Source organism: Callorhinus ursinus, unplaced genomic scaffold (genome assembly GCF_003265705.2).
Source record: "Callorhinus ursinus isolate GAN/ISIS: 27379988/994484 unplaced genomic scaffold, GSC_fseal_2.0 scaffold12, whole genome shotgun sequence".
Lineage (NCBI taxonomy): Eukaryota > Metazoa > Chordata > Mammalia > Carnivora > Otariidae > Callorhinus > Callorhinus ursinus.
Window position 1 is genome coordinate 47,688,094 of NW_027397074.1, and position 20,319 is coordinate 47,708,412.

General features: G+C 40.7%; 1 protein-coding gene, 1 long non-coding RNA gene, 1 other non-coding gene and 1 pseudogene across 6 annotated transcripts in view; 3 read left to right on the top strand and 1 right to left on the bottom strand.

Moving 5' to 3' along the window:
• The window catches only part of NT5C3A (5'-nucleotidase, cytosolic IIIA), a 54,927-nt gene extending 42,490 nt beyond the window's left edge, over positions 1-12,437 (bottom strand). Inside the window, exon 1 of one of the 3 annotated variants that reach the window (XM_073899045.1) lies at positions 12,419-12,437. Coding sequence is in view for 1 of the 3 variants with exons in the window: in XM_025873113.2 (XP_025728898.1) it covers positions 12,032-12,169 (138 nt within the window). In the remaining 2 variants the exon portion in view is untranslated. Of the gene's footprint in view, positions 1-12,031; positions 12,268-12,418 lie in introns of those variants that run through there. The other 2 variants (XM_025873113.2, XM_025873117.2) reach the window with 2 other exon arrangements.
• LOC112825050 (ubiquitin-conjugating enzyme E2 C pseudogene) lies at positions 304-1,048 on the top strand (annotated as a pseudogene).
• LOC112825383 (U6 spliceosomal RNA) lies at positions 3,408-3,510 on the top strand. Its single transcript, XR_003208678.1, has one exon. It is a non-coding gene; the product is annotated as a U6 spliceosomal RNA (small nuclear RNA).
• LOC141373886 (uncharacterized) lies at positions 8,848-20,102 on the top strand. 2 transcript variants are annotated; one of them, XR_012380282.1, is made up of 3 exons: positions 8,848-8,937; positions 9,284-9,399; positions 19,774-20,102. It is a non-coding gene; the product is annotated as an uncharacterized lncRNA (long non-coding RNA). The 2 variants fall into 2 exon arrangements; XR_012380281.1 differs by having other exon boundaries at positions 8,866-8,994.
• Positions 20,103-20,319: the final 217 nt, after the last annotated feature.

Below are 20,319 nucleotides of genomic sequence, written 5' to 3' on the forward strand. Positions count from 1 at the left end.
TAGTCTCACATAATTGTGAGACTAGTTTCTAAATCTCATTAGCATATATGAAGGCAGTGGTGATATCTCAAGAATTACTGAAGACCTAGGTATTTTAAGTGTGAAGGAATAAATCTTTATGCTTGGGGTGGACAGAAGGGCAAAGCTATTCTGAGTATGTATTCTGTCCTGCTGTATTACCAAGGATTTGTAATAGTTGGAATGCTCTATTTTTCTACAGCCAACTGACCACCAGTAATACCAGATTATATATATGTGCTTTTATTTGATCAAATAGTAAATGAATTTACTGGCGGTTGCAGTCGTGCTCTCCGAGTTCCTGTCTCCCTCCCTGCACCGCCCGGGATGGCCTCCCAGAACCGCCACCCAGCTGCCGCCAGTGTTGCCGCCGCCTGCAAAGGAGCCGAGCCCAGCGGGGGCGCCGCCTGGGGCCCCACGGGCAAGAGGCTGCAGCAGGAGCTGATGACCCTCATGATGTCTGGTGACAAAGGCATCTCTGCCTTCCCTGAATCTGACAACCTTTTCAAATGGGTGGGGACCATCCATGGGGCAGCAGGCACAGTTTATGAAGACCTGAGGTATAAGCTCTCGCTGGAGTTCCCCAGTGGCTACCCTTACAAGGCGCCCACGGTGAAGTTCCTCACACCCTGCTACCACTCCAACGTGGACACCCAAGGAAACATCTGCCTGGACATCCTGAAGGACAAGTGGCCTGCCCTGTATGATGTCAGGACCATCCTGCTGTCCATCCAGAGCCTGCCAGGAGAACCAAACACTGACAGTCCTTTGAACACGCATGCTGCCGAGCTCTGGAAAAACCCCACAGCCTTTAAGTATCTTCAAGAAACCTACTTGAAGAAGGTCTCCAGCCAAGATCCCTGACTGTCCAGCCTCTCTCTTTGTGTTGTCTTTTTATTTTCTCCTTAGATAGTCTTTCTCTTCATTTCTGTCTAGGACTCTGTATCTTAAGCTGTGGTGTCATTTTTGTTTTGTTTCTGTTTTTTAAATTAAGTCTCTGGTTGAGCCCTTGTGATGAATATATTAAATACATTGGGTTTTTTAAAAAAAATAGTAAATGAATTTACTGAGTGGCAAATGATACGGAAAAGGAATAGGAACTATGGTCTAGCATGGTAGATTGCTTATTACCTAATTCCTTCCTTTCTTTCCTACTAATAGAATCTCAATTTTGTTGGAGGGTGGCCATTTGCTCAGCCAAAAAATTCCTCAGCTTCACTGTTAGGGTGGCTCTATGACACTGTTCTCTCCAAATATACGTGAGGAGAAAGTTCTGCTTTACTTAATTGAGTATCTTCCTCCCTGGAAGATGGATATGTTGGCAAGGACTGCAATAGCCATTTTGTGGCCAAGAGAAAAGCCAAGAGAATTCCAAAGACCTCTGTCTTGATATCCTTGTACTCCCTAATTAATACCAGCAACTGCCTACTTTTTAGACTTCTCCTTATATTAGAAAAATAGAATATTTATTGTTTATTAAAGACACTGATTTTGGGTTTCTGTCTCTCGTAGGTGCAACTAATAAAAAGACAAAGGAAGCACGTGGGTGGCTCAGTAGGTTAAGCGTCTGCCTTCGGCTCAGGTCATGGTCCCAGGGTCCTGGGATCCAGCCCCACAACAGGCTCCCTGCTTGGCAGGGAGCCTGCTTCTCCCTCTCCCTCTGCCCCTCACTCCCTCCACCCCCACCATGTACATGCTCTCTCTCTCAAATAAATAAAATCTTAAAAATAAAAGACAAATATGTACAAATCTAGACCCTTAAAGAACACACATAACAGTAAACAATACAAGACAGTGTATAAACTACTACTTTATGAAAAATCATCAGGAAATGCCACAGGAGTTCAGGGGAATATGCTTTACAAAACAAATGAATTAAAAACAGGTCCTAAAAGGTCATAAATCTGAGTGCTGATATAAAGTTGGGATACAGAGATATTTTTAAAAGCCTGGTAATTGCATTGAGCCACTTAAGTAGTTGTATTTAAATCTTGATTCCCTGCCCCCTCCCTTTTCTAAACATAGACTCAATAGTGGGCTTTCCACTTACTCAGTATAGTACCCGGAGAACATCTGATGTTATCTTAAAATAGAAGAAAGGAAGGAATTTTTGTTAGAAGTCACCTCCAGGAAGGAAACTCACTCAAGTTTCAAAAACAGCACCAGCTTATAAGGAGTAATTGTTGGTGTTTACAAGGAAGCCATAAAAAGTTGAGATGTGTTTAAATTAGAAATGGGGCACCTGGGTGGTTCAGTCAGTTAAACCTCTGCCTTCAGCTGGGGTCATGATCCCAGAGTCCTGGGATCAAGCCGGGTTCTGGGCTCCCTGCTCAGCAGGGAGTCTGCTTTTTCCTCTCCCTCTCTTTCTGCCCCTCCCCTCGTGTGCTCTCTCAGATAAATAAATAAAATCTTAAAAAAAAATTTTTTTTAACTGGTTGGGGAGTGTCTAGTGAGAACGAAGCCAGTGTCCATCTTGAATACTAGATGGAGGTCATATCGCCCACAAGGCAGGGCTGGACCGGCCACGGAGGACACAGAACATACAGGCAAGACTCAAGAGATGGGAATGCTTGCTTATCATTCAAAAGCATGTAGGGGCCGAGGGCCGGCCGCCCCAAGATGGGCCACTCTGGCATGAAGATTATTTTGAGCTGAAGGCAATCAGGACCCTATGGGCTCAAGAGAAACTTTTGCCCATGCTTTAAACACTTAGAAGAACTCTGAAGTGGGGGTCTTTCCCAGAATAAGGAGAGATACATTTTACCTGAGTGACCCATCTGTACGGCTGGGCAAACATCTGCTCTTCTTACTGCCCTATGAACTGCATTCCTTTCCTCTGAAGTCCCTGACCCCTACTCCCTTCTCCTTAGTTCAGAATGACACAGAAATCTCGTTTTCCCTGTCTCTGGAATTTCCATGTCTGTGTGCATTACCATATGTATGCTATTAAATTTGATTTTCTCCTGTTGTCAATTGATTTCTTAATTGATTCTCAGTCCATTGAAAAGAACCTTCGAGGGGTCACTGTTCAGCCCATAACAATGATTAACATCTAAAAAAAAATTCATAGAATGTTAAACTTACATAATAGATGTTAAATAAGGAATCTTCCTGTTTCAGTTCAATTCAGGGATTGGTATCCTACTAAGGTGAGGGAAGGAAAAGAGAGAATTGGCTTCATAACTGGGGCCCTTACCCACTTAAAGAATACAAAAGGGTGAAAAGAGTGAAGAGGGTGTCTGAAGAGTTGTTGCTGTGCCCTCTGCCTCCGAGGAGCGCTACCTTCTCACCAAGCAAGAGGGGCCTTTCACAGGGTCACCTGGAGAATGTGTTTTCTGCGGAAGACTGAGGCCTGATCCAAGCTACAAAGTATATTCCGTGGGACTGCTATGCTCCACCGGCAGCACATACACTAAAATTGGAACAGTAAGGGTATTAGCACGACCCCTGTACAAGAATGACATGCAAATTCATGAAGTGTTCCATCTTTTTTATAGTTGAGAACATTGTATTGTATAATTGAAGTTTGCAGAGAGTAGAACTTAAATGTTCTGAAGTATTCTCACAAACACACAAAGATAAATATGTAAGGTGATGGGTGTATTAACTAAATGGGGAAAATCCTTTCACAGTGTGTATATATATATCCAATCACAATGTACACTTTAAATATTTTAGAATTTTGCCAGTTATAATGCCATAAACAGGAAATTTTTTTTTAAAGATTTTATTTATTTGGCAGAGAGAGACACACAGTGAGAGAGGGAACACAAGCAGGGGGAGTGGGAGAGGGAGAAGCAGGCTTCCCACCCATCAGGGAGCCCGATGCGGGGCTCGATCCCAGGACTCTGGGACCATGACCTGAGCCAAAGGCAGATGCTTAACGACTGAGCCACCCAGGTGTCCCATAAAGATGAAATTTTTAAAAAGTGGCTTTGTTGTAATGGCCTGTACTCCTAGAGTCTGTAAGAGCCAGGGATAAGTGAATGCTCCCACACAGGAGGGAACCAGCCAGAAACGTATTTCTGTCCAGCCCACAAGAGCCACCTGAGAGGGAGGGACTTCAAAGGCAAGAGCCTATATGGAGTGGATCACTCAAAAAAAAAAAAAAAAATCAGGCTGAGGTAGAGTGGGGTGCCCCCCAAAATTAATATGGGGTTACAGTGAAAGAGAGAAAGTCAACTTTAAATATCTTGCAGGCCCAGGGAGCACAAACCTAACCAGTCAAATAAGAACTCTCATTTTGGGACACCTAGGTAGGCACAGTCAGTTAAGCATCTGACTCTTGGTTTTGGCTCAGGTTGTGATCTTGGGGTCCTGAGCCCCTCATAGGGCTCCTCACTCAGCGTGGACTCTGCTTAAGACTCTCTTTCCCTTTCCCTTTCCCTCTGCCCCTCCTGCCACGTGCTTGCGCACACGTGCTCTCTCTCTCCCCGCAAATAAATAAACCTTAGAAAGAAAAGGGGTGCCTGGGTGGCTCAGCTGGTCTGACTCTTGGTTTTGACTCAGGTCATGATTTCAGGGTCCTGGGATTGAGCCCTGTGTCGGGCTCCCTGCTCAATGGGGAGTCTGCTTGAGATTCTCTCTCTCCCCCTCCTTCTGCTCCTCTGCCTCACGCTCTCTCTAAAATAAATAAATTAAACTTAAAAAAATAAAAAACCTCTCATTTCTTTACTTCCTCAGTAAAAGAAATCCTTCCTCCTACCCTATTAACCCAAAAATCTGAAGCAGTGGCTAGTGGGGGAAAGAGCAGCAGTAAGGAAAGAGAGAGGTTGACTACGTCCTCCTCTCTCATCCCAGATTACTGGCCACCACTAACTAGGGAGGGGAGGAGCCACCTGCAGTAAGCCATAGCTTTGGGGTGGTAAAGAAGTCTGTGTTAGGATAAGTTATGGGGCAGTAACAACACAAAAATCTCAGTTCCTTAACACAAAAAAAGTTTATTTTTCATTCACATGAAGTCCAATATGGGTCCAGATGACTCTCCAGAGCAGCTGTCCTCCATGGGTTGGCTCAATATTCCAGGCTGCTTTGATACTGTGTCATCTCCATGTCATCATGATGCTTCAGGATTTGCTCCAACAGCAGGAAAGACTATGGACAACTGTGTCCCTTTTCATAACTACACTGGCCCAGAAGTGGCCATACCATCTCCAGTCTATTGGCCAGAATAGCAAAGCCTGCCCAAATACAAGAAGGGGAGAAGAGCTAAAAATATTGGTGGGTACTAGTAATGTCCATCTAGAAGTCTCACTACAGAATTAACATCGAAGTCATGTGTAATATATGACTAGGCACTGGTAATCACAGAAATGAGATTGACTTCTTGTGATTTTAAAAGACTGCCTTTGGGCGCCTGGGTGGTTCAGTCATTAAGCGTCTGCCTTCGGCTCAGGTCATGATCCCAGGGTCCTGGGATCGAGTCCCACATCAGGCTCCCTGCCCAGCCGGGAGCCTTCTTCTCCCTCTCCCACTCCCCTTGCTTGTGATCCCTCTCTTGCTGTGTCTCTCCGTGTCAAATAATAAAATCTTAAAGAAAAAAAAAAAAGACTGTCTTTTACAGTCTGAGAGTGAGCAAAAAGTAACAGGCCTACCAGAATTTTTACCAACAGCAAGAAAGATTACCACCACTGAATAAATTTGAAAGGGGCAGCAAGAAAGAAAAATAAAGTTGTGTTCTATTTACATCCCGTGCCTCATGTGGACTCCACATACTAATCACATCTTTAGAAGAGATCACAGAAATCAAGTTAAACTCCATTTTTCATAAGACCTTTAATCTTTCTCTAGCTTCAAAACTGTAATTTTAGTTCTATATGTGAGGCTAGAAATGTCTGTTTTTCTCAGCCAGCTCTGTTTACTAAACAGTCGAACTAAATGAAGCCATTTTCTTCCAAGAACATAATTTATTTAAGTTTTTAAACTCCCCGGAGAAAGGTCTATTTTCAACTTAACAGCAAACAGAAGAGTGACATACATAGATGGGCCTTAAATTTAAAAGTCAGTTTTCGATCTTTTAATACCTTGGTTAAAAAATAAAATATATTGCCTGCCTTCTAAAACAACTTCAAAAGCACAAATTAAACATATGGGATTTTGGAGGGCCCTGGGTGGCTCAGTCATTAAGCGTCTGCCTTCGGCTCACGTCATGATCCCAGGGTCCTGGGATTGAGCCTCGCACTGGGCTCGAGCATCGCACTGGGCTCCCTGCTCAGTGGGAAGCCTGCTTCTCCCTCTGCCACTTCCCCGCTTGTGTTCCTGCTCTTGCTCTCTCTCTCTCTCTCTGTCAAATAAATAAATAAAATCCAAAAAACAAACATATGGGATTTTGATAAGTGGAAAAGTTGGTGATTTTTTATCAATATATTAAAGGCATTACATTTTCTGTCCTAAAAGATACTAAATAAATTTTCTGGATTTGTAACTAGAACATGAAAATCTAAGTTCCTGTACTAAGAGATCAATGTAGATATGAAGAACCAAACGCAAAATTTAATAAAAACAAATAAAACCCACATTTTTGGCTAACCTATCTAACAAGGAAGATGACTAAAGAGGAACAGTGGGGGAAATTGAGATTCTTGGAGCAGGAGAGAAGTTCTGTGGCCGATAACTGTAGGACAGGAAAGCTAGCATTCATTTATAAATTTAAAAAGCCTTCCAAGTTTTCTCCTAATATAGTCCACAAAGAATAAGACAAATTCTTATAAACAGCATATGTGTGTATAAACATATATACACACACATTTAAAATGTTTTTATTTTAAAATAATTTCCTTTTTAAAAGTGACTGCATCTTGTACCCAGAAAATAGAAAGGAGTTTTTTTTTTTTTTTTAAGATTTTATTTATTTGACAGAGAGACACAGCAAGAGAGGGAACACAAGCAGGGGGAGTGGCAGAGGGAGAAGCAGACTCCCCACTGAGCAGAGAGCCCAATGCGGGGCTTGATCCCAGGACCCTGGGATCATGACCTGAGCCGAAGGCAGATGCTTAAAGACTGAGCCACCCAGGTGCCCCTAGAAAGGAGTTTCACTGGTGCTGTCCTAATGCCCTGATGGTTGACCACATATACTTTTTAATTCTCCTCTTTAAAAGCCACATTTGTACTTGAATTTGTACATTGTTGTTTTTTAATCACCAACACTTAGCTTTATTTAGTTTCAAGCACTGTTTTTCTTTTATGAGGAAAAATTACAGTTCCTACTATTTCCCTACATTTTTATTAGATGGTCCTAACTTACGATGGTTTGACTTGTAATTCTCTGATTTTACGATGATGAGAAAGTGATATGCAATTACTAGAAACTATACTTTGAATTTTGATCTTTTCCTGGGCTAGCAATGTACAGTACAATATTCTCATCTGATGCGGGGCACTGGCAGCGGCCTTAGCTCCCAGTCAACCACCCAATCACGAGAATAAACAACCATTACACTGACACCCATTCTGTACCATACAACTATTCTGTTTTTCACTTTCGGTACAGTCAATAAATTATATTATTCAACACTTCATTATAAAATAGGCTTTTTGTTAGATGATTCTGCCCAACTGTAAGCCAATGTAAGTGTTCTGAGCACATTTAAGGTAGGCTGGGCTAAGCCATGATGTTTGGTAGGTGTATGAAATGCGTTACAGATTACCGTATTTTCTACTTAATGATGGGTAAGGACATAACCCCATCATAAATCAAGGAAGATCTGTATTGTTAATGCTTTTATATTCTGCTAAATTAATCTGAAAGTAGATAAATGCTTTCTGAATAGAATAAAATACTGAAGCAATGTCCATGAATAAAAATCAACCAAGTAAAAAAACACTAAAGTTGTCATTATCACTCAATATAATTGTATGAAAGACTATATATATCAATACATTTCCCTCCTTCAGAACCTCATTCTTCAAAGCCTAAATTTTGTGTTGGAGTGGGTTTCTCTGTCAGGAAGGAAACTAGCAATAAGTGCTCAAGCTTTGTTCCAGAATCTTTTTTAGTAAGAGTAACTAAAAAGGCCACAGAGGGAACAAGTCCTACCTGAGCAGGCACGTTTGATTAGAATGGTGAGTTAAACTGAATAGCAAGTGATAAGTGATGGTCAACAGCAATGAGGAAGGACCTGAAACTTTCAAGAATCTAAGAGAGGTTGGGGAAATTCATTCCCAAATACAATTTATCTCAGATATTAATTTCATTTGTGCAAAATTCTACTGTACGTGTATCAACTTCTATACACGTTTGGCAATCTTGATCTTTTTGGTCCAGTTTACAAAAACTGCAAGCCATCCTTAACTGAGGATAATTAGAGTAGTTTTTACAATGAAGGCTTAGGTGAAAGAAAGTTGAGAGAAAATAATACCACTGGTTAAAAATTATGCCCTACTAGTGTTCATAAGGAAAAATGATTGTAGGCTATGAGAGTGGCTGATAGTCTGTGTTTTGATAGAATTACAACTACTATTTAATAAGCAGTTACTATGAGCCAGATATTACTGAATGTTCTATATTTAACTTTTTTTTTTTTTACACATTTCTCACAACTCATACTAACCATGCTCCAACTCTTTGTGTATAATTCAATATAATTCTGACACTGTCTAGAGTTAGTGCCTAATCCTATGAGGTAAGGACTCAGTCCACAAGTCTGTTCTCCAACGCCATTCATAAGCCCCAGGTTGTCACCCATACTTCAGATGGACCAGTTGTAAATTTGAGGATTCCCACAAACCCCTCCTCAGGTTCCATGATCTGCAAGAATAACACAGAACTCCAGAGAGTGCTTTACATACTATGACAGGTTTCATATAAAGAATACAATTCATAACAGCCAAATGGAAGAGAAGCATAGCGCAAGATATAGAAGAAGGGGTGGAGAACTTCCATGTCCTCTCTAGAAGACACCACCCAATCCACACCTCAAGGTATTCGCAAACGTGAAAAATCTCCTTTAGCAGTCTTTACGGAGGTTTGTTATGTAGGTAAGATTGTTCAAATAAATTACTGACTAGGTGATCAGCTTGAAGTCCAGTCCTTCTCCAAAGGAAGTGGGGGGGCATCCTGAAAGTTCTAATCCTCTAATCATGCCTTGATCTTTATGGCAACTAACCCAACCCCCATCTTGAAGCCATGTTGGGGCCCCCAGCTACCAGTCCACCTCATTAGCATACAAAAGACACTGTTAACACTTCCCAGAGTCCAAGTGTTTTAGGAGCTGTGTGGCAAGAACCTAGGACAAACACCAAATATATATTTCTTACTTTATCACAGATACAACAAACAAGAAAAATCTGAGAAACTGTTACAGTCAAGATGAAATAAGGACACATGATGACTAAATGTATGTGGTATTCTGGATGGAATTCTAGGACAGAGAAGGACATTAGGTAAAAACAAAGGAAATCTGAACAAAGTAGGGATATTTAAAAATGTATGAATATTTATTCATTAATTTCAACAAATATGCCATACTAACATGAAGTGTTAGTAATAGGAGAAACTGGTTGGGACTCTACTTATTTGCTTAATTATGTTGTTAATTTAAAATTGTTCTAAAATAAAAATTTAAGAATGCAGCATATTGACTATGAAAAATGGCTTATCTCTGAACTCTAAACATCTTTTTTTTTTAAAGATTTATTTATTTATTTGAGAGAGGGGGAGCATGTGAGGGGGGTGAGGGGCAGAGGGAGAGAATCTCAAGCAGACTCCCCACTGAGCATGAGCCTGCTGAGGGGCCCAATCCCAAGGCCCTGAAATCATGATTGGAGAGGAAACCAAAAGTCCGTCACTCAACCAACTGAGCCACCCAGGTGCCTCTGAGTTCTAAAAATCTTAACCCATGTCTTCTGACAGTCTTCCTCTGTATATTTATCTTACTGCCCACGGTACATTTCACCTGTAGCTTGCACAGCCCACCAGCCACATGTCTGTGTCTTTTAATTCAAAACTTTTAAAAGTAGCACATAATCTAAGCCCAGTGCCAGAAGTCATTTGTTTACCTCACCAGTATGAATAGGCCCATCTTGCTTAGGGAGTTACTGTTGGTTCCATTACTTGTGACCAGTTTAACCTATATCCATTGGACATTCACAGGTTTGTGCATATTCTCCAAGGTAGGGGTTTGGAGGATGGGGTGGGGGATGGGCAAAACACGACCACTAACACACGGTTATTAAAAGAGATAAAACCAGGATTTGAACCCAAATCTTCAGACTCCCAATCAAATGCTTATCCCATTTGAAGAAGCAGCCTATTAAAATTATAAGCTAAAAACATAAAGCTCGGGGTGCCTGGGTGGCGCAGTTGGTTGAGCCCTATCTCTTGGTTTTGGCTCAGGCTGTGCTCTCAGGGTCCTGAGATCTAGCCCCAACCTGGGCTCCATGCTTAGTGTGAAGTCTGCTTAATACTCTCTCTCCCTCTCCCTCTGTCCCTCCCCACTCTCTAAAATAAATAAATAAATCTTAAAAAATAATAATAATAAAAACGTAAAGTTCTTTCAACCTTTTCCTTTTAAAAGCTACTAGCAGACTGCACATATATCACAATCTGAATAATATAACATTATGTATACATATATATATCTAAAGATTGACTGATTTCTATACTACAAATAAGTAAAGTTGGCCTGCCTGTTGGGCTTTCATTATTTTTCACAAAGATGACAAACTGTTTTTAGGATGTTATCACTGTGGGATTTTATTAAAAAATTGATTTTTAACTCTACTTGGTTTAGAAAAGTGATATAACAGGCCAATCCACAGTTTAAGTACACGCTGGAAGGTATGGCAATTAGTTGGTTTTTTTCCCCCCACATACAGATTATAAATTTTTGGTTTGGGGCCAAAGGAAGCCAACAAAGTTCTCTAAGCAAGACAGCAACATAAACAAAATGAAATTTCTGAGATAAAAACATTTGCAGCTATACCCACAGAAGTGGAGAAAAAAATAATAATCTAAGAATAACTTAATTCTAGCAATAACCAAAACCTATGAATATTATGACACATGGGAGTTAACATTTCTTTTACTATTAGTTATGGGAAAGTATTTCTGTATTCAACTTGGGGCCAAGAGCAACCAAGAGGACAGTGTCTTTGATCAATGAAAACATAACTGAGGCTGAGTATTCTAAGTATATGAACCTAAAATGATATTATTTAGTATGGTGGTGGTAGACTGTCAACTTATTTTTCATAAATATTTGACCCCAAATGTTCACGGGTGTAGCACATTATCAGGAGTAAACATTAGCTTATGCATTCCAGGAGGCACATTAGAATGCAACTCCACAAGTAACTAGTCTTTACGAGTGGATTTTAATTAAAAAACAAAAACTAAACCAAAACAAGTAAAACCAAACGAAAACAAAATTAAAAATATCCCCAACTTTATAGCAAATATTGCTTATCACATACCTTAAGTAGGATTCTTGAAACACTTTCTTACAATAAAATTGGAAATAAATTTCTAAAATACTGTTATGCAAGAGGCTTGGGGGAACAAACGAACACAAAGATACTTCCTGGCTGTTTGAGACGAGAAGAAATAACATTCAAATACAAAATAAACTATTCTGAACGCCAACCAGGTTAATTGGCATTCTTTCAACCACTGAGAAGTTACACCTTTTCATAATCTAGCTCATTCTAGCCAGGTTGCAGAAACAACTCTGTCTGAATTGGATTAGTCACAACCGTTTGGCTGCAGGAACTAGGTAGCAATCCACCCTCGAACGTTCCGTTTATTTCTTGAGAAACGGTTTTGCTGCAGTTGGTGCCTGGTTTCCGAATCACCTACTTGCTGTCTTTCTGTTTCAAATGAAGACACAACAAAAGACAGAGGGTGACACTATGGACGGTCCAGACCAGGGCACCGGCCCGCAATGTTGCCGCTCGCAGGGTGAACGGGTCCCCAGTGTACCCTTTGCATTCCAGCGGCACCAGCATGGGAAGGTAAAGGCGGATGGAACGCCCTGCGGCCCATCAAGCGCTCCGGCACGAGGCGCCCTGCACTCACCATCTCGATGATCTTGGTCTTCCGCCCTGTCTTCCTCTTCAAGGTGAATATGTACTGGGCCAGCGCCACCCCCGCCACCAGGACGCACACACTGGCGCTCGCCACCGCCCCCATCCTCGCCACAGCCGCCCGGTCCATGAATGGGGTGCCTGCGCCTCCCGGCCGCAAAAGAAGAGGTTGCTGGACTGCTGCAGTCCGCAGAGAAGCCTGGACGCCCTGCCCCGCGGCCGCTCTGCGGGAGCCCCGCCTCCGCCCCACCCCTCATGCACAAGCCCCGCCCCACAGAAAGCCCCACCCCACGCGCTGACACACGGGAGGGGAAGGCGGGGGGCGTGGCCTGCGTCCGCAGCGGAGGGGGTGGTGGGGCTGGTCTTCCTCGGAGCCTACCTTTTAGGAACTGTCCAAGGACCCAAAAGGGAATGGTATCAATTATCTCTGTGCTGATGAGGACCAGGGAGTGGTTCACTCCAGCTCTCTACAGTAGAAATTTGATTCCAACCAGGCCCAAGCAGAAAAAGTCTTCCGTCTTCCGCCTTCCACCCTCCTCAGCCACTCTGGACTACAGCCCCCAGAAGGCGTTAGCAGTAGTATGTGCTATGACAAACGGCTGCGCAGCAAAAGAAACAAGCAACAGTAAAAAGGCCACTTAGAGAATGTGAGAAAATATTTGCAAACCATATATCTGATAAGGGGTTACTATCCAAACTACCTAAAGAACTCCTACAACTCAACAATGAAAAGACACCCAATTTAAAAAATGGGCAAAAGACTAAGAAAATGCTCAACATCAATAACCATCAGGAAAATGCAAATCAAAACTATAATGAGCTACCCCTTCACACACATTAGGCTAACCATTATAAAAAAAATCACATGAATCACAGACCTGTACCTCTGAAACAAATAATACATTATATGTTTTAGAAAAAATTAGAAGAAGATAGCAGGAAGGGAAGATTGAAGGGGGTAAAATCGGAAGGGGAGATGAACCATGAGAGACTATGGACTTCTGAGAAACAAACTGAGGGTTCTAGAGGGGAGTTGGTGGGGGGATCGGTTAGCCTGGTGATGCGTATTAAAGAGGGCACGTTCTGCATGGAGCACTGGGTGTTATACGCAAACAATGAATCATGGAACACTACATCAGAAACTAATGATGTAATGTATGGTGATTAACATAATAAAAAAAAGAAATAAAGAAAAAAGAAAAAGAAAACCTATAATGCAGGTTCTGGGCTAAGCTTTCTCCTTTTCCCCTTTACTTCTCTGCCTCCTGATCAAGCCCTGTACAATATGGCATGCACTCCTTCTGGGAATACTAAGCGATAAAATTTATTGGCATTAAAAAAAATTACAAGTGTTGGTGAGGATGTGAAGGAATAGAAACTCTTGTGCACAGTTGTTGGAAACATAATTTGGTACAGCTATAACAGAAAACTATAGAAATTCCTCAAAAACTAAAAATAGATTTACCATATGGTCCAGCAATGTTGATATATACCCAAAAGAATTGAAAGCAGGTACTCAAAGATATCAGCACTCCCATGTTCATTGCAGCACTATTCATAATAGCCAAAATGTGATACAACTGAAATGTCCATCAACAAATGAATGAATAAAGAAAATGTGGTATATACATCGAATGGAATACCATTCAGCCTTTAAAAAGAAGGAAATTCTGCAGTTATTTGACAACACTAATGATTCTTGGGCACATTATGCTAAGTGAAATAAGCCAGTCACAAAAAGACAAATCTTCCATTATTCTACTTACATGGAGATAGTCAAACTCTTAGAAAGTGGAATGGTAGTTGCGAGAGTTGGGGGAAGAGGGAAGTTGTTCAATTGAGTACTGAGATTTAGTTTTACAAGATGAAAAAGTTCTAAAGATCTGTTACACAACCATGTGTCTATAGTTAAGAGTACTGTACATTTCAAAATGGTTAAGTTGGTAAATTTTATGTTTTATATAATTTTTTTTAAAAAGTGCTATGACAAAAGGGTAAAGATGAAGTTAGGCAGTGTTCCTTTCACCACTGCTGTCCTCTTTCTGCTATATCCCACTCACTGCCTATTCTATCATTTCCTCCTCTTTATTATTTAAATTCAATTAGCCAAAATATAGTACATCATTAGTTTCAGATGTAGTGTTCAATAATTTATCGGTTGGATATAATACCCAGTGCTCATCACATCACGTGCCCTCCTTAATGCCCACCACCCAGTTACCCCATCCCCCCCCACCTCCCCTCCAGCAACCCTCCGTTTGTTTCCTATAGTTAAGAGTCTCTCATCGTTTGTCTTCCTCTCTGATGACTTCCCATTCAGTTTTCCCTCACTTTCCCTATGATCTTCTACTCTGTTTCTTATATTCCACATGAGTGAAACAATATGATAATTCTTTCTATGATTGACATATTTTGCTCAGCATAATACCCTCAAGTTCTATCCATGTTGATGTAAATGGTAAGTATTCATCCTTTCTGATGGCTGAGTAATATTCCATTGTATATATATACCACATCTTTATCCATTCATCTGTCAATGGATATCTCAGGTCTTTCCACAGTTTGGCTATTGTGGACATTGCTGTTATGGACATTGGGGTGCAGGTGCCCCTTCGGGTCACTACATTTGTATCTTTGGAGTAAATACCTAGTAGAGCAATTGCTGGGTTATAGGGTAGCTCTATTTTTAATTTGAGGAACCTCCACACTGTTTTCCAGAGTGGCTGTACCAACGTTCATTCCCACCAACAGCATAAGAGGGTTCCCCCTTCTCCACATCCTCTCCAACACTTGTTGTTTCCCATCTTACTAATTTTAGCCATTCTGACTGGTGAGGGGTGGTATCTCACTGTAGTTTTGATTTGTATTTCCCTGATGCCAACTAATCTTCGACAAAGCAGGAAAGAATATCCAATGGAAAAAGAACAGTCTCTTCAATAAATGGTGCTGGGAAAACTGGACAGCCACATGTAGAAGAATGAAACTGAACCATTTTCTTACACCATAAACAGATACACTCAAAATGGAGGAAAGACCTAAATGTGAGACAGGTATCCATCAAAATTCTAGAGAATACAGGCAGCAATTACCTTGGCCTCAGCAACTTCTTGCTAGACATGTCTCCAAAGGCAAGGGAAACAAAAGCAAAAATGAATTGTTGGGACTTCCTCAAGATAAAAAGCTTCTGCACAGCAAAGGAAACAGTCAACAAAACTAAAACGCAACCTATGGAATGGGAGAAGATATTTGCAAATGGCATATCAGATAAAGCTAGTATCCAAGATCTATGAAGAACTTATCAAACTCAATACCCAAAAACCAAAAAATCCAATCAAGAAATGGGCAGAAGACATGAACAGACATTTCTCCAAAGAAGACATAGAAATGGGGGCGCCTGGGTGGCTCAGTCGGTTAGATGTCTGCCTCTGGCTCAGGTCATGATCTCCGAGTCCCCACAGAGCCCAGCATCAGGCTTCCTGCTCAGCGGGGAGTCTGCTTCTCACTCTTTTTCTCTCTCCGTCTGCCCCTCCCCACTCCTCGTTCTCTCTCTCTCTCATATAAATAAAATCTTAAAAAAAAAAAAGACATACAAATGGCCAAAAATCTCCACATCATTTCCTCCTCTTCGTAAGCATCAGGACTTCTTCTCACCGGTCTTGTCTCTTGCAAGGGATTGATGCGGTTTCCCTTGCTTTTCTCTAGGGATAACACAGAAGGGATCCAGAGAAGCTCTTTAGAGTTGGTGATGCTGCCTGGTGAAACTCCCTTTTTGCCTGGGATATGGAACAAATTGATGGAGGGGAACAAACGGTAGGTAGTAGTGAAGCTAGGGGTTGCTTTTCTCTCACCCTCCATTCTTGATACTATTGTTCCAGCCCTGGGACCCTAGGAGGAATTCTTAAAGGAAAATTTGTGGAGGGGGGTTCTTAGAAATATAAAGTAGGGCCCACCTTATTAGGCATCTGGTAAGAAAACAAGTCTGGAATAAACTATCAGGTACGTGAATGCCCTTTCTGTGTCTTGTTTTGTGGACAAGATTGATCCTCTGATGCCATAAAATGATCTTGGGGATATAGAGCGATCAGTTTCTTAGGAAGGAAAAAAAATTCTAAAAAAAGCTAATGTTAGCTTTTTTGTTCATTTTAATATGAGCACAATATATGTGAGAACCTGTGAATATATCTGAGAAAAAGATGACAAAAATTTTAAAGTATTCCATTCAGCAATGTCATGTGGTGCTTGAGCATCCTTCCCTGTGACCTACACTTCAGTAGGTCCCCAGCAAATGGTAAAGCAAATTCCAGCCTATGATTGAAGTTGGATGTACTAATACTTCATAATTCCTTCTTGCAATAGGATTGTTGCTTCTATTTCCCTCTACTTTGTGGGTCTCTTGCAAGGGATTGATGCCACTTCCCCTGCTTGTCACAGCAGTTTAGATTAATTTAGCTGATTATAAGACCAAGATTAAGAAAATTAATTATATATAAGCTTTTTATTAACACAACTGCTGTGTACAAAGGGAAAATGTTTTGTGTTTGCTTCATTTAAATCAAATGATCTTTAGTAATGCTGTTGAAGACAAACATATTCAGAAGCCTTCAGTAAGGTGATTCAGATATACTATCAGTTGCATCTTGAAGCCAAAAGGGAAATCTATGCTGTGATATGTTTTAAAGTTTTATTTTTTTTTTAATTAAGTAAGCTCTATGCCCAACATGGGGCTTGAACTCATGACCTTGAGATCAAGTCACTTGCTCTACTGATTGAACCAACCAGGAACCCATTGTGATTTTTAAATCGACCAATTTCTTAGGAAAGGAAATTAATGGAATGAAATCTTTTCACAAATGAAATATTGTGGTTTCTATAATTACCATTGTAGTCTTTCACTGGGTTAGAGAATTAGTTTCTTACATCTGAATGTAAGAAAAGTAAGTTAACTGTATACCAAAAGAGTAATTTGGTAGCCTGATGGAATATGGATAATGATATAAATAGAATAAATAGGAACGTTGACTTAACATTTCATCTCCTATGCCTACTTTTTTTTTTTGAGTTCCACTAATTTCTGCCTTGTCTTACTTTTTACTAATGGTTTCATTAATTATGATTCTTTGTATCTACCCTGGCTAATGTCATGGAATACATTTGAACTGGAAGTTTGGTTGTTGCAAGATTCTTGAACACTGGAATGGGTTTGGTAATTCTATTTCAGTTTTAAATTATACTAAAAAAACACAGTTGATTTGAAGCAGGTCCAGAGAAAACATGAGAATATCAACCCTGATTCTGTGTCATCAGAAGATTCAGAGTGACCTAGGTGATATTTCAGGTTGGAAAGCTGGGGAACATTCTGATCTGGGCTTCAAGGGAACGATGTGGGTGGCCCAATAATATCACATATTACAATATTTCTGTGCATCTGAGTACATAAATGAGAATATGGGCCATTTATTAAATACTGTTACTTCTCTCTCAAATTAAAAAAAATCAATAAAGGTGCATTTTAAGCGTTTACTGCATTTGTTTAAGAGTCACTGCTGGGGGGACCTGGGTGGCTCAGTTGGTTAAGCATCTGCCTTCAGCTCAGGTCATGATCCTGGGGTCCTGGGATCGAGCCCTGCGTCGGGCTCCCTGCTCAGTGGGGAGCCTGCTTCTCTCTCTTCCTCTCCCCCTGGCTTGTGTTCTCTCTCGCTACTCTCTCTCTCTCTCTCTCAAATAAATAAAATCTTAAAAAAAAAAAAAGTCACTGCCAGATTTGAAATTTAATCATCTGCTGGTTTACATGGTTATTAACACAATTAGCAATAATGAGTGAGGCAAATGTTTTTCAGAAACTCTCCCATAAATGTTAATATTCATTACACATTTATTTATTTGCTATATGTTATTTTCTTCAATTCCACCAAGACATTTTTTTTTTTAAATCTGACTAATTTCTTTCTTCTTAGCATAAAGAAAAGACATTGGCTGGAAGTATCTTGGAAGTAAAAATTTCCTTCATTTTTCTCTTTACATATATATTTTTAATTTGCATTTTGAAATAATTTTAGACTCCCATAGAAGTTGCAAAAATAGTAAATAGGACTCCCATGTGCCTTCATTTTTTTTCAGACTTTTTTTTTTTTTTAAGAGAGAAAGGCCAAGCAGGGGTGGAGGAGAGGGACAGAGGGAGCAGGAGAGAGAGGGAGAGAAGCAGACTTCCCACTGAGCATGGAGCCAGATGTGGGGCTCTATCTTACCACCCTGAGATCATGACCTAAGCTGAAATCAAAAGTCAGATGCCCAACCTACTGAGCCACCCAGGTGCTCCCGATGTGCCTTTCACTCAGGCTTCCCCCAGTGATACTATCTTATAGCTATATCTTATAGCCATAGCACAATTACAAAGTAAATTGACATTGGTAAAATATAGAAAGTCAATTATACATCTTACTTGGATCTCATCCGTTTTCACAAGCACTTTCTTTTGTTGTTGGTATATACTTCTAAAAAATTTTGTCAGATGAAATCACCATCAGGATTAGTATACAGAACAGGATCCAGGAACAGGATCCAAACACCATCTCAAAGAAGTTGCCTTGTATGACCACTTTATAGTCACATCCTTACCCAAAACTAACCCCTGGAAATCACTGATATATTCAGCATAATGTCCTTAGGATCCATCTAAGTTCTGTGTACTTCATCTTTTCTAGGGCTGATCTGTATTCCATGGTACGGATGTACAATTTTCACCATTTACCCATTACACATCGAAGGACATTTGGTTTGTTTGTGTGTTTCTTTCCTTCCTTCCTTCTTTTTTTTGCATTCATTGGGTAGTTGATAAATAGTGTCAGGTTGAATCATTTATTGAACTACGTCTCCTGCCCCACTTCTTCCCACCCTGGAGGCTGAGGGGTGGGAGGGAAGGAGAAGTGGGGCTGGAGATGTAGTTCCAACCCTCTAATTTTGCCAATTTGGTCTTTCTGGTGACCAGCTTTCATCTGTGCTACCTAGAGGTTTGGATTTTGAGTCACTTTATTAGCATAAATTTTTGGTTCAAAGGGGCTTGTTATGAATTACAAAAGATACTCTTTTCACTAGGGAAATAACTAGAATATTTAGGAGCTCTGTGCCAGAAACCAGAGTCACAGACCACATGTATGTTTTTCTTATACCACAGGCCATCTCTAACAAAAAAGAGTTAAGATACTGACACATAACTAAAGTCCCATTCAATAATTAATAATTAGTCTAGTCCATTATCTTTTCATATGAAAATGTCTCCCAGGGTGAGGCTTCTCAGATTTGTAGGCTTGCTTTCTAGATCTTAAGTGTTATAAAACTAGAAATGGCTTCATCCTTTTAGGCAACTAGTATTTATAATGGAACTAAGAGACAAGGTTATCTTTTATTCGGAGCCTCTTTCCAGGTATTAACATAATATTGGATTTCTCTCATTATACAACCTGTTTACTCATCCCTTTATCCTCAGCTACTATTCCTCCTTCTCTCCATTTGTACCTAAACTTTTCCACCTTCTGCAGGAGTGTTAGATTGGGTCACTGTCCTGATCTGTATTGCAGGAAACAATACTAGTTTAGCAGGTATTTCCCCAACAGTCCATTCCCATTCACATAGGGTATGAAGCTGCCTCTGCCCCTCCAGGCCAAGCTAGTAGTCTTCAAGCTTTAGCAAGCACCCTTAGACCACATGATTGATTAACCTTTCTTTATATATCTACAGATCATGCATTCTTTCCTAGGAAAAGAACAGAGCTCTTCTGCATGTCACCAGACCCTGTTGCACCACTCCTGGGCGCCAAGGAACCAGACAGACCCTTTTGCACAACGCCCCTAGGCACCTAGGAAACCAGACCCCCCTTGTACAACCTCCAAGGACTGAGATGAAATCTGTAGCTGGCATCTGTAGTGTGCACCAAGAAATGTTACAGACTACTGCACTCCCTTAACTGATTAACTGACCCAAATCCCTTTAAAAAATCTCTAGGCTGGGCAGAAACCTCAGAGTCTGCCTTCTCCCCAGGTGGCCAGCCTCCTGAATAAAGCTCATATTCCTTTCCAATCAAAATTAGTCTCTTGAGTATTGGCTTTTTGAGCAAAGGGCAGCTGAACTTGGGTTTTGGTAACAGGTAGGGTTACATAGGTACAGAACTAGTGGGCCATTTTTACCACTAGGTAATATAGCTGGATTCACTGTTAACCTCAATTTTGCCAGACAGAATGAAATCCTCCCCTATCAGGCCCTTAAGGAATTCAGACATAATTTAAA